Source organism: Electrophorus electricus, chromosome 15 (genome assembly GCF_013358815.1).
Source record: "Electrophorus electricus isolate fEleEle1 chromosome 15, fEleEle1.pri, whole genome shotgun sequence".
NCBI classification, from domain to species: Eukaryota; Metazoa; Chordata; class Actinopteri; order Gymnotiformes; family Gymnotidae; genus Electrophorus; species Electrophorus electricus.
This window is the reverse complement of record NC_049549.1, coordinates 17,724,217-17,736,342: the sequence shown is the minus strand read 5'-3', so window position 1 is coordinate 17,736,342 and position 12,126 is coordinate 17,724,217. Positions and strand designations below refer to the sequence as shown.

The 12,126-nt window shown below is 39.1% G+C and overlaps 1 protein-coding gene across 1 annotated transcript; it reads left to right on the top strand.

Annotated features, from left to right (window-relative positions):
- The first annotated feature begins 3,002 nt into the window (after nt 1-3,002).
- On the top strand, nt 3,003-6,837 carry colca2 (colorectal cancer associated 2). The gene is made up of 5 exons (XM_027021264.2): nt 3,003-3,010; nt 4,871-4,962; nt 5,298-5,349; nt 5,892-6,133; nt 6,271-6,837. Exons 1-5 carry the CDS (start codon nt 3,004-3,006, stop codon nt 6,598-6,600), a joined length of 723 nt encoding a protein of 240 aa, XP_026877065.2. The 5' UTR covers nt 3,003; the 3' UTR covers nt 6,601-6,837.
- The last annotated feature ends 5,289 nt before the right edge of the window (nt 6,838-12,126 follow it).

Genomic DNA, 12,126 nt, shown 5'->3' with positions numbered 1-12,126 from the left:
TCTATCAACTGCTCCAGGCTCTGGGCTCATATTTCTAATCAGACAGTTGCAGCTAGAGTCCTGACAGATCACACCTGTCAGATCACTGATCACACCTGTCTGATCACAGATCATGGATCATACCTGTCTGATCATGGGTCACACCTGTCAGATCACATATTGCACCTGTCAGATCACAGATCACACCTGTCAGATCACATATTGCACCTGTCAGATCACAGATCACACCTGTCAGATCACATATTGCACCTGTCAGATCACAGATCACACCTGTCAGATCACAGATCACACCTGTCAGATCACATATTGCACCTGTCAGATCACAGATCACACCTGTCAGATCACAGATCACACCTGTCCTTAAGTAGCTGCACTGCCTCCCTGTTATCTACGGGATTATGTATAAAATCTTCTTTCTAACCTCCATGTTCTTCCTGGTCTGGCTTCTACTTCTCTCTTTGAACTCAGTCCTGCATGCTGTCCCTCATCCTTCCTTGGGCTCTGGTCTTACTGCTGTCCCACAGAGTCGATTCACACTCGTGGGTGGCAGATCCTGCAGTACTGCTGCTCCTGAAGTGTGGAACTCTGCCATGGTCTCCCCACCACTGTTCTTTTCTGTCTTCCTTTAGAAATCAACTTAAACATTCCCTCTTTACTGCTGTTTGTTCTTTCTGGGTGTTTCCTCCTCCCAATGCAAAGCGTCCTTGGGTTAGTGAAACGCACTATACAAACTAAACTGCTTATTTTATTGTTAGTTGTATTGTCGTTGTTCGCTGAATGTCTAATATAGAAGGGACAGAACGTGTTCCATTTGTACATTTTAGGTTTTCATTGCAATTTTAAATGACGATGACAATAATTTATATTTTATACCCTAATAATATATTAGTTACATTATCAAGATGACTAGATTTTGCTTTGCAATCTCTTGTAGTTTCCTTTTTTTTCAGCAGAGAATTATAATGAAATATTTTGATGTGTACACTTATCTGTGGTTTAAATGCCAGTGCATACTATTGAGTCAGTTATGGCACCACTGTCTGCATGACAAATAAAGAGGATACATCTCTCTATTTCAGTACATTTCACTCTCATAATTATGTTTCATTTAGAGTAGTTTTATTAAAGGGCAAAGTGTAATCTGGCCTTGTTGAAATTATGAGTAACGCTGTAACTTTATAACTCATTTGCTCTCTAAGTAAAGCAGAGTTTGGTGCCATTTCACTAAGGTATGTCGCTGTTACTCGCGGTTGACCTGCAGGTCACATTTCAACCACGCGGTGGAGACATAACGCCAGAGCACAACCATACTAGCTAACGATTTCAAACGCTCAAAGAACTATTGAAAGCGCATAAACGTATATACTTAAACTTATTTGGTAACGAGAGGGCTTCCTTGTCACTTTTGTTTCCGGGGTCGTAGAATTACGATATTGGTTTACGCCTCGTAAGTCAATAAAGTCATAATGTAAAATCTTCAAATTGAATATACTTATATTTATGAATATACGGATGTGGATTTCAAATAATCTTAATTCCCCGCTGATCAGAACCTTAAATCTCGAGCGCAAATGCGCCTAAAAAATGTGCATGCGTATGTGTTATATGTACATATGTGTGTGTGTGTGTGTGTGTGTGTGTGTGTGTGTGTCTGTGTGTGTGTGTGTGTGTGTGTGTATGTATATATATATATATATATATATATATATATATATATATATATATATATATATATATATATATATATATATATATATATATAACGACAAATTAAAGCACATATATAAGGTTTATCTAAAGTTACCTGTCGAATCTCTGGACAGAAACTTAGAAACAAAAAGCTGTATAAATGTATAAATGTAGACATACATACACACAAGATATATATATATATATATATATATATATATATATATATATATATATATATATATATATATATATATATATATATATATATATATATATATATATATATATCTGTCTGTGTGTGTGTGTAACCTACATTACGTAAAATAACACATTTTCATTTTATTTTCAATAGCAAAAAGTAGAATAAACCGTGACCAAACTTTGATATTATTGCTCAGTTCTTTTCCTAACATTATATTCAACTTCCTTCTTATATAAATTGGCTCCCGTGGAGTGATTAAAAAAAAATTGAACAACGCACTCATTTACTGGGTGGACAAAATCTGAATATTACAACGCACACCTGATCAGTAAATGAGCAATAAAGAACACTTTTACTAAATATTGCAAAGAAAATAAAATTGGTCATTGAGTATGAGTATGAGGCATACATGTGCTGCGCAGTGGCTGTTTTGCACGTGTAGTGTCTGGGATCAGGAACACAACGCCACAGCCTCTGACGGCAAAAATGGCTGCTACCATATGCCACGCCCACCATTCCTATATTACTGAAAAAGAGTTTAAACCAGGCCACACAACATTATATTTACGTTTTTAAAAATGATTATCAATTGTAGAATATATATTTGACATAATGTGTTGTGTGGGATTACATTAATCTCACCTACTTTATTGTGAAGTGGAATGAGAGCTTCACAGGAAAGCTCCTGCCACCAATATCAAAAGGATGATAAAATGTTAAAAATATATTTTTGTTTTTAATCAAAGTGTGAAATGGTGTAATATTCTATTAAAAGAGATGTTAATACATGCAATAGAATAGCGAAAATCACTAAGAAATAAGTATTTTTACGAAGTCTTTGAATATTCAAATTGAAAGTATCGCGCAATCAAATCATTGTCAAATCATTGAGTTCTTGGGGATTTAAATAGTAGGGATGAGGACATATAAACCCAAACTAATACATCCCTAGCTATATTACTATATAATTGTATATAGTGAGAGTGTTGTGAGAGTTCTTTATTGAGACTTTGTGATACTTTTATGAATAATTCGTTCTTGCCCATACAACAGAGCCAAGAACAGACATTGGGTGTTTCATTGTAGTCCTTTTTCCTCTTCACGCCAATATGTCTGGTGAGTGAATAATCTTTTCCTTTTTCTGATTTGTTCTTATCTTGAGTGACCTGAAAAACATGGAAAATAGAGATTTAATTATAAACGATGATATAACAGGAACGATTTACCATTTGACTAAACCCGTAGCCTGCCTCTGACAACAGACTGCTTCAAAAGCAGACATCCGTTTTCGGGAGTTAACGTTCAATATTAGCAAAGTATTTAGTATGTTTTAAGGAGCACGGATGTTGCACTTGATAATGACAACTAAACTGGGGGGATCAGTATATCGAGTTCAAACAGGCGTTTTTAAAGACGTTTTTAAGCCTAAAACACGCTGCCTCCATTTACTTGTGTATTAATGGTTTAGATGAAAGTGTCAGTTCTTAGTTTGCTATTTAATTGGTTCGATGTGTTCATTTATGACAAATGACTTTTCTGAATACCTGCCTGTGTTCTGAGCGCAGGTTAATCAGAGTACTTTAAACGTAAATTAGTAGGATTTGAGATCCCATTAAGCCTTATGAGCAGTTCTGAGGATCGCTGTGGCAGTTAACCGAGCCCACCAAACTCCGCCGAAGGACCTGTCGCAATCTTATCAACATCAGTGCCAATTCGCCACTCCTGGAGCGCCTATCACCTCCGCCATGGCGTGGCGTTGTTTTATTACAGGCCTTTTACGGGAGCTTTTCAGTCGTTCGGATATATATATATATATATATATATATACATACATACATACATACATACATACATACATACATACATACATACATATATATATATATATATATATATATATATATATATATATATATATATATATATATATATATATATATATATATATATATATATATCAAGAAGCCGCCCACGAGCTGAATCTCAACAACTGAAAACTACAAGACTTGTTATGAATAGGGCTTTTCAAACAACTAAACTATTCCAGACGTGTACAACGTTTACAGCGATTTTAGCCAATGTTGGTGAATGTTTTTCTATAGATATGTTACGATTCTCACGCTTAAACAACATAAACAGGTAGCTGTTTTATCAGGCGAGCGGGAATAAACCCGTTTGGTTTTGACGCCTAGTCTGGCCACAGAACGGACCGGCAGAGCACAGCTAAACAGGCTCGCGTGAAGTCAGACACATCTCACGCAACTGCTCACACTGTTTCGGATGCATTTTACAGCGCGTGCGAAAGTGCATGCTACTTACTGTCGTAACGTGATGAGATTTCTACAGACAGCGCTTCCGATTTCTCCTGCTTTCCATTCTACACGAATTCTATTTTGCTTTGTTTCCTGGGTGTGTGTAGTGCTCCCCCTAAACGCTCGCACACGCACAGGAACCGTGCAACCTTCCTCGCAGTGTAGGCGACTGTCCGAGCTGAGGGCGAACTCGGCTCTCTTGCATTCTAGGCTATTTTCGTGTAAACTGGGTATTCTACAACGGAATTAGGTCTCACGTCGCTTTGCACCAAGCGGACAAAGCTTTCTCCTCGCATCTTTCTCCTCGCATCTTTCTCCTCGCATTTCTTCGTCGCCTATTGTAATGCGGAACGCTAACCCGTTCGTTGCCGGCCACGCAGGGAACTTGTTCCCTCATGAATGCCACAGGGGGTTGAACCGCACTTTCGCAACAATGTATTGTTTAGGATTTTGGATATTTGACTCACTTGTATAATTGTATGTTTTCAAATATGAGGTGTGCAATATCAATGGTATTTCTTGTTTTAACATTACGGAAAAAAACTACTAAATTGTCATTAATGCAATCCCCCAATAAATAAATAATAAAACAAGCATGTTTACAAACAAATAAACATGCGTATCTTCACTAAATATTGCGATTATGTTGACATTTTCCCTCCAGACAAACCTAAAGTGTACCAGGGAGTTCGGGTGAAGACCACTGTCAAAGAATTACTTCAGAAGCGCAGAGCCCTTCAGGCGGCAGAATTGAGAGTGAGACACGTTTTTACAAGAAATCGCACGCGGTTGCGCGCAGCTGTCAATTCTCGCGCATATTACATATTCCATAATACACTCAGACAGGAACGTTCAATCTGCAGCTGCACAGAATTATAGCGTAACGTTGCCCCGCCCCACGAGGGGCAGGATGAGAAAAGAATGATCTTAGCTGACATTTATTTACAGTGTAATAGGCATTACGCATGTTAAAAGTCAAAGACACTAATCACTCTCTCTCTCTCTCTCTCTCTCTCTCTCTCTCTCTCTCTCTCTCTCTCTCTCTCTCTCCTATGCCCTCCCCCTCTTATTGACGGATCCTGTCCATAAAGAATCCCCAAGCCATTGTGCTCCCTCACGACATCTGTCCTGCGCCGTTGACTGGTAGGTTTATCAACGAATTAACCGACGTCCAAACACTAGGAAATAGACATGCAGCTTCTCAGCCCAATATATTCTTTGCATCAAAAAACCCCCACAAACAAACCAACAAAATACCACTACAAATCATTAGCGCTCATTCGATCTTAGTACTGTGACACAGACATTTTTGCTTAACAAAGCTAAAAGCAAAAACATTTTTGAAAAATCAAGTACCATTAAATATAGTAATTATACACTATTGATCAAAAATTCTTATAAAGATATCTGATTATCAATCAAAGCAAAATGTGATTAGTTACTAACCCCCAAATGAAATCAATTTCATCGATCGTCACGCAGAACAGCTGTATTACACCTCAGTTGAAAAAAAAGATATCATACACTATACAAGGTTCCTTAAAATCTGTATGGACTCCTTTTATAAACTTCTATTCAAATGTGATTTAGCTGTTGGCTGTTGGACTCGTGACATCATCTCAAGTCTTTACAAGCCCAATTTAAATACCCTCCTATGCTTATCTGTTTTCTCTCCATTTTTCCAGCGGCCCATCTAGATATTTTATCCGGGAGGTCGGCGCAAGACTTCTATTTCCAGCCTCGGCAGCTTTCTGACAGTGTACATATCTCGATGGAAGACACATTTGATAATCAACTTTTGATGATAGCGCCTGAGAACATGATAGCGCCTGAGAACCTGTGCGGCGACATGGCGTGTCCGGCCGCCTCCGCGCAGTGGCCGCACGAATGTATCCCCTCGTGCACGGATTATTACAACAACACCTTTGTACGTATTTCTAAAACTACTAAACCGCTAAACTTTGAGCTGGGTTTGATTTAACCAGATGCTGTTTCGTCGTTTGATACAGTGATGTTTATTATGTCAGTTCCATGACTCCTCAGCTAAACCGTCATTTTTTCCAGACTTCAAGATCCCCACCGCCTTCCTTCAGTCTACCCAGTCCAGTCGACTACAACAGTTACTCGTCCCCCGATTCCCACTCGTCCTCCTCATCATGCTACAGTTCTCCCACGCGGATGGACATGAGCTCTAGTTTTGGTCCAGAGCACAACCACTACCAGCACTGCAGCTTCCAGCACTGCCTCTGCCTGTCTGACTGGGCCAGTCTGCAGGATGGCGTGCCGGCCTCCGAGCACGCATCGTACGGCGCCTCAGACTGCTTTTATTCCTCCTTCGGGGAAGACACTTATTGTAGAAGGGATTCTTCAAGCTCAGAACTGTGCTACCTATAAGACCAGTTTGTCTACCGGTTTTTACAGTGTCATGAACCATTTCATTGTTTTGATTAAACAATCATCTGATAATAGCTTTTAGCAAAATGTAGAGCTCACGAGTAAATTGGTCATGGTTTAGTAGTCACACGTGCCATGGCAACAGGAGTAAGAAACTAGTTTTACAGAACTTAAAACGTTTGTTAATATCAGTTACGAACAAATGATTTGTTTTTTTTCTCAATAAAATACTATTTTTCATAATACTGTGTTACAGTTGGTAGCTGGTGAATTTGGACCCTGCGACTCTGACCCATGTCCACCCGGCGAACTCTCGAGAGCTGGTATCGCTATTCGAATAGCATCATGATCATGTAAGACGAATAGATCAGGAAAATTGTCATTAGCTTACCATTTGTTTTAACGAATTAAAAATTGAGCTTTTGTTAATCATTTAATTCATGATAGTTAATAATTCAGCTTTTTAACTGAAAACTACGCTACTTGTGTTATGCATCTGAGATTATGCGTCCCGATGCACTAGGCCTGGGATATAAGCATTGCCTAAGCGTCGCAGGTGAATGTATAACAGCGCTGAGGAAAAGAAGTGTTCTGGATACTCCAGGAAACGGCACAGGAAACGCATTCCTCGCGTGGAAAGGGATCGTGTTGAATAAACATATTTTAATGCACATTAAGGTTAAAAAATACAACTCTTGTGAAGAGTTCAAAAATAATTATCCCACAGGAAACAAAACGTATCAAAGCGGGAAGGACACTATTATTTAACTCAATACATAAACGTAAAACGTAAATATGAAACGCAAAAGGCAGGGTCGTGGTATGTACCAGCGTAATTACTAAATGGTTCACTGATCAGTGTACGTATTAACTCAACGGAGAGACAATCTTTTACAGTAAAACTAAGGGCTACGTTCAGTGCGCCAGGCGAAGAGGCACACGTGTGCGCCCAAGGAATTCCCCTCTGTGGCTCAGGGGTCGAAGTCCTCTACCATCCATACTTCTCATACACGTCACTCAGTGGGCTTCTCATGCACGTCCAAGAGATGGATTGATATTTGCGACACGGAATGCCGATCTGAATCTGCTGTGTTTATATAAGTCCAGCTGGATACACACGAACCGTGTAAGAATTTAGCACTGTAGGCCATTTGCTGTGTGATGGCATGCATTGACACGTGCACAGCATCCGTAAATGCAACGCGCCTTACACATCAGGATCAATATGACAACTGCGCCGACAAACTGGAGCGTGGCAGTTGCACTAATTATGATAATTATGGTTTGCTTCAGTTCACTCATCAAACGGTTATTAGTTTCATCATCAGACCTTATTCTTTTAGGGGATGTTTATACGAATGCCACATTTATACGACTTTACCACGTAACGATTTTGTGCCTTTGTAAGACATTCTACAGATTCCTTTCCCATAGCCTTTCTCTTACTGATGTTACCAACCGTACTGCAGCGAATTCGTGGGTATAAACCGCAGAGTAACCCTTTCTACTAAAATATTCTGAAACCTGATCCCACAAAGTATCCCACAGATGATATCGCCCAGCAGGGAAAATCCTTTTCGGTTTTCTTTTACACAGTAAAACTTCCTGTTTTAAATTAACTTATACAAGGTTAAAAATTATTCACTTTAACTTTGTATGAGTTAATTCACCACTTTTTTTCACAACGATCTTACTCCATGAGTCCAGACGCTTTACTGGAGGACTAACCCAGTCCGTAATTAGGACTGCCAGTATCAATGGGGTTCATTCCTTTCCGCATTTTTCTTTTGGCTGTTGTTGTTTGGGTTTGCTGGTGTTTGCGTCTTCTCTCCCAAGTTCTAAATACCAGGTTCATTGTCGCCGTGTTTCTGGTTAGTCTTTGTTTTTTTAATAACGTATACTGTATCGCAGCTGTATTCTACCGGTTCTGCCCGTCTGTGTCTAATAGACTCTTATCAGAGCCCGTAGTACCACGCTAAGTGCCATCCGGATGTGTATTTACCACTGGCATCAGGCCAGATTATGCTTTTCCTCTGCACCTCTCCTGAGGTTGCGCAGTTGCACAAAATTTCAGGCAAAGTTTCAGGACAGTGCCATTATAATGATTGTAGAATTACTGAAATTTGCTCAAATTTGACTCGCGTTACTATTTTTCCTACCAATTACAATAAGTGCTAATTATAGGCTAATTATATATAGTGAAGCATATCATGTAGTCTCTACTCATTCAAATTCTATTTTAAAAAATCAGATTCAAATGCAGTGTAAGTATGAAATAATGTTAACGTAGTTCAACATACTGTTGTCCTAATGGAAGGGGTGGAGGTCTGTTTTAAACTTTTAGCATTATTTTATAATTTCACCTCCCGGGGCACCTCCCACACCCTGAATGCACGCCCTGCGTGTCCCTCCCCAACACCACTGGTTTACACATTGTGTAAATTGTCTGAACAAATTAGACCGAACAAATTAGACTAACCTGAGACTTGATACAGTTGTAAAGCGTGTAAAAGAAAATAATCAGTCTGGGTACAGTCTCCGATGGAATGAGCAGATAAACCTAAGAGACCAGGGGAGACCGGGGGGAGACCGGTGACTTGTGACCTGAAGGATGTGAGTGGTATTGTCCCAGGTCCTGATAACAGATAACAGTGTTTTGAAGCAAACATGTGTCTCCTTAAGGAACCAGAGAGATTTCTCTGGTGATTTCAATACGGTTTAAAAGTCAGTCACGTTGTCAGTAGCTCCAAATGCTTCACTAAACTTGTAAGTTCTTGTAAGGTTGTTCTAGTACCTCCATATACTTGAGGGTTAAGCAGGACAATGTCCAGATGGGTCTTATCATTGCCTGAGATTAAAGGGAGAAGGGATATATTCCAGTGCCTCTTCATTCAACTGCAGATAAAACAACTGGTGTTGCTAATCTAGTAATAGACTATATAACAAGAATATGCATTTATACACACACACACACACACACACACACACACACACACACACACACACACACACACACTCACACACACACACACACACACACACACACACACACACACACACACACACACATATATGTATATACACACACCTCCTATATATGTATTGTGTGGGAACATGATGAGCTGTCAAATACTTTAAAGGTCATAGGTCAAAGAAACGACACATTATGAATTGATATGATTTGATGATTCGCAGACAATTAGACAACAGGTTGAGGAATGTGCACTTTATATTTCGCAAGAACCTTCTGAGAAACGTTTCTCAACCTCTAAAAAGTGGTTTGTATGTTACTGCATTTCCTGATTTTTTGACAAAATTTGTCAGGAATGGAAACTGTCAAGCCGGGAAGATTTTCCAAGTCGGGAGTTCTCAGTGACATCAGTCGGAAGTATTTAATATGCTTGTTAATTCTTGTCTGATGTTGTCATATAATAGTTTTCAAGGAAAGCCTAACGATCAAAAAGACATGTCAGTGGTAGAGCAGAGAATGTTGTCCATCTTCCTAAAATATGCTGATTAAAACACTACACACTAATCCATTATTACTATTCCTTTTTTTTTTACAATAAAAAAGTCTAAAGTCTAGTCTTTTTTACTAGCTGAACATTTCTATACATAATAACAGCCTCTGTAGACTTACTGCTCAATAAGACTCAAAACGAAATCATTGTAAAAATGACTTTTAGGCCACTTTCAACTTTTATAGTCACTGTTTATTCTTTTATGCCATGCTAAGTATTTGTGAGAGAGGTCAGCTACTTTGTTCCTGCAGAGAGAGGACAAGCCAGGACTCGTCTTCACTTTGCTCTGAGCTATTGCATTTCTCACCCAAAGTTACATTTTTCTCACAGACTTTTTGCCAGAATGGATTGGCCTGAACGTGTTTGAGTGCACTGGGAAAGAGCTGTTTTTTCCTCTTATCCTGAATCCATACTATTCCCTTTAAATGATTATTGTTAAATAAAAGATATTATCTTAGTGCTAAAGCAATTGTGTCATGATAAAATAAACTAAAGAGATAAGATTAGTAATGCTATATTTGTGGACGTGAGCAGCTTCCTATTTCAGTGAATCATTACTTTATTCCAGCTTCATCAGCACAGTGATGTGTGAAGGGGCAGCAGTCTCAGGCCGGAATCCAAAAAAAGTGACCTTGTTTCTTTTTTTATTGTTTTTATTTACTTATTTACTGCATGTTTATGCTTACACTTGTTTACACTTTTACAGTTAGACCTGTAACTGTAATAAGTATAATTATACTGGATAACATTTTCCTTTTTGACCAAACCTGAGAACATTTATCAAAAAAAGAAAAGAAAAAAAGCACCCAACAGCATCTTGATGTAAAAACCAAGCAGAACATGTCCTAAGGATTGGTGTTGTGCAACCACTGTGTGCAGACGTACCCAGAGTCACCAGCTCCTGGAGACCAGGGTTCACAGCTTGCATGTTATTTCAACTGCACCATTACAGGTAATCTTATCACATTGTGGATATATATAGCACTCATTTCACCCTTAAGAAGAAATATGTACGCACTAAGTTTTATATCGACCACAGAAAAAACTCGTGATCATATCAAACAATTTACAGATTACAGATAACATACCAGCTGGGGGTTTCCCTCTGTCTCTTTAAACCAGATAGACAGGTTTGTTGCAAGACAAAATCCCAAATTTTCTTTCACCAAAATACAAATATAAGTAACGGTGATGACATCTCTGACCTCGATGTGCAGTGCTGTTCAGTGCAACCACATGTCCTTACTGTTAAACCAACAAAACAGATTTCATTGCGATTGTTTCGCCATGCTTGTTGAACTAAGGAGGGGCTGCAGTGCTGATATGTTCAAACATTTAAACGCCGATACCATGTGAACGCTTTGAGGTACTGCGCTATGCATTTCCCCACATTTCACCACACTGAAAAATGTGAGAAACACACATATCTAGTCCGTATCTCATATAAAGAGTGCACAAGGAATGAAACACTTGATTTCTTAATTCATAACTACATTTTTAAACCACTGACTGATCGTGACAACCAGGCAGCGGGAGCATTTTTCTGTTCAGGGGCATGAGCACAAAACCTTATGAAGAAATGAACCAGTAAATGATGTTATACTGTAATGTTTACTGGCAGAACACATTGTAGACACATTGTGTCTGTCAGAAGATTCAACTGTTTATGCACAAGTACTGGATTATGACCTTCCCACATCTTAACTCATGTAAGTTTAAGTTTTTGCAAAAGATCTTTTTAATATGAGACACCAGTGAAGCTCATTTGTGGTCCTTCTTTAATGTCTCTCAATAGTACTAGTTCAGCCCCTCAGAGTGGACATGGTGAAGCTGAGGCAGTGTGAATTTGAAGATTATTCCCCACTGCTAGTTTTCATGTGGGTTAGCACAACTCCACTGAGCTGGATTTCACACGGTTTAAATGCGGAGTGCTTTGATCTGCTCACGCTGCCAGTGTGTGCACCAGCTCCCGGCTCCCTCCAGCACTGCCTTTCTGTGTCAGCTC

Excerpts from the sequence above, each read along its gene's own strand:
- colca2 (XM_027021264.2), top strand. Across the intron at positions 5,350-5,891 it reads CTGTCCTGCGCCGTTGACTG|CGGCCCATCTAGATATTTTA; the intron begins GTAGGTTTATCA and ends CCATTTTTCCAG. Across the intron at positions 6,134-6,270 it reads ATTATTACAACAACACCTTT|ACTTCAAGATCCCCACCGCC; the intron begins GTACGTATTTCT and ends CATTTTTTCCAG.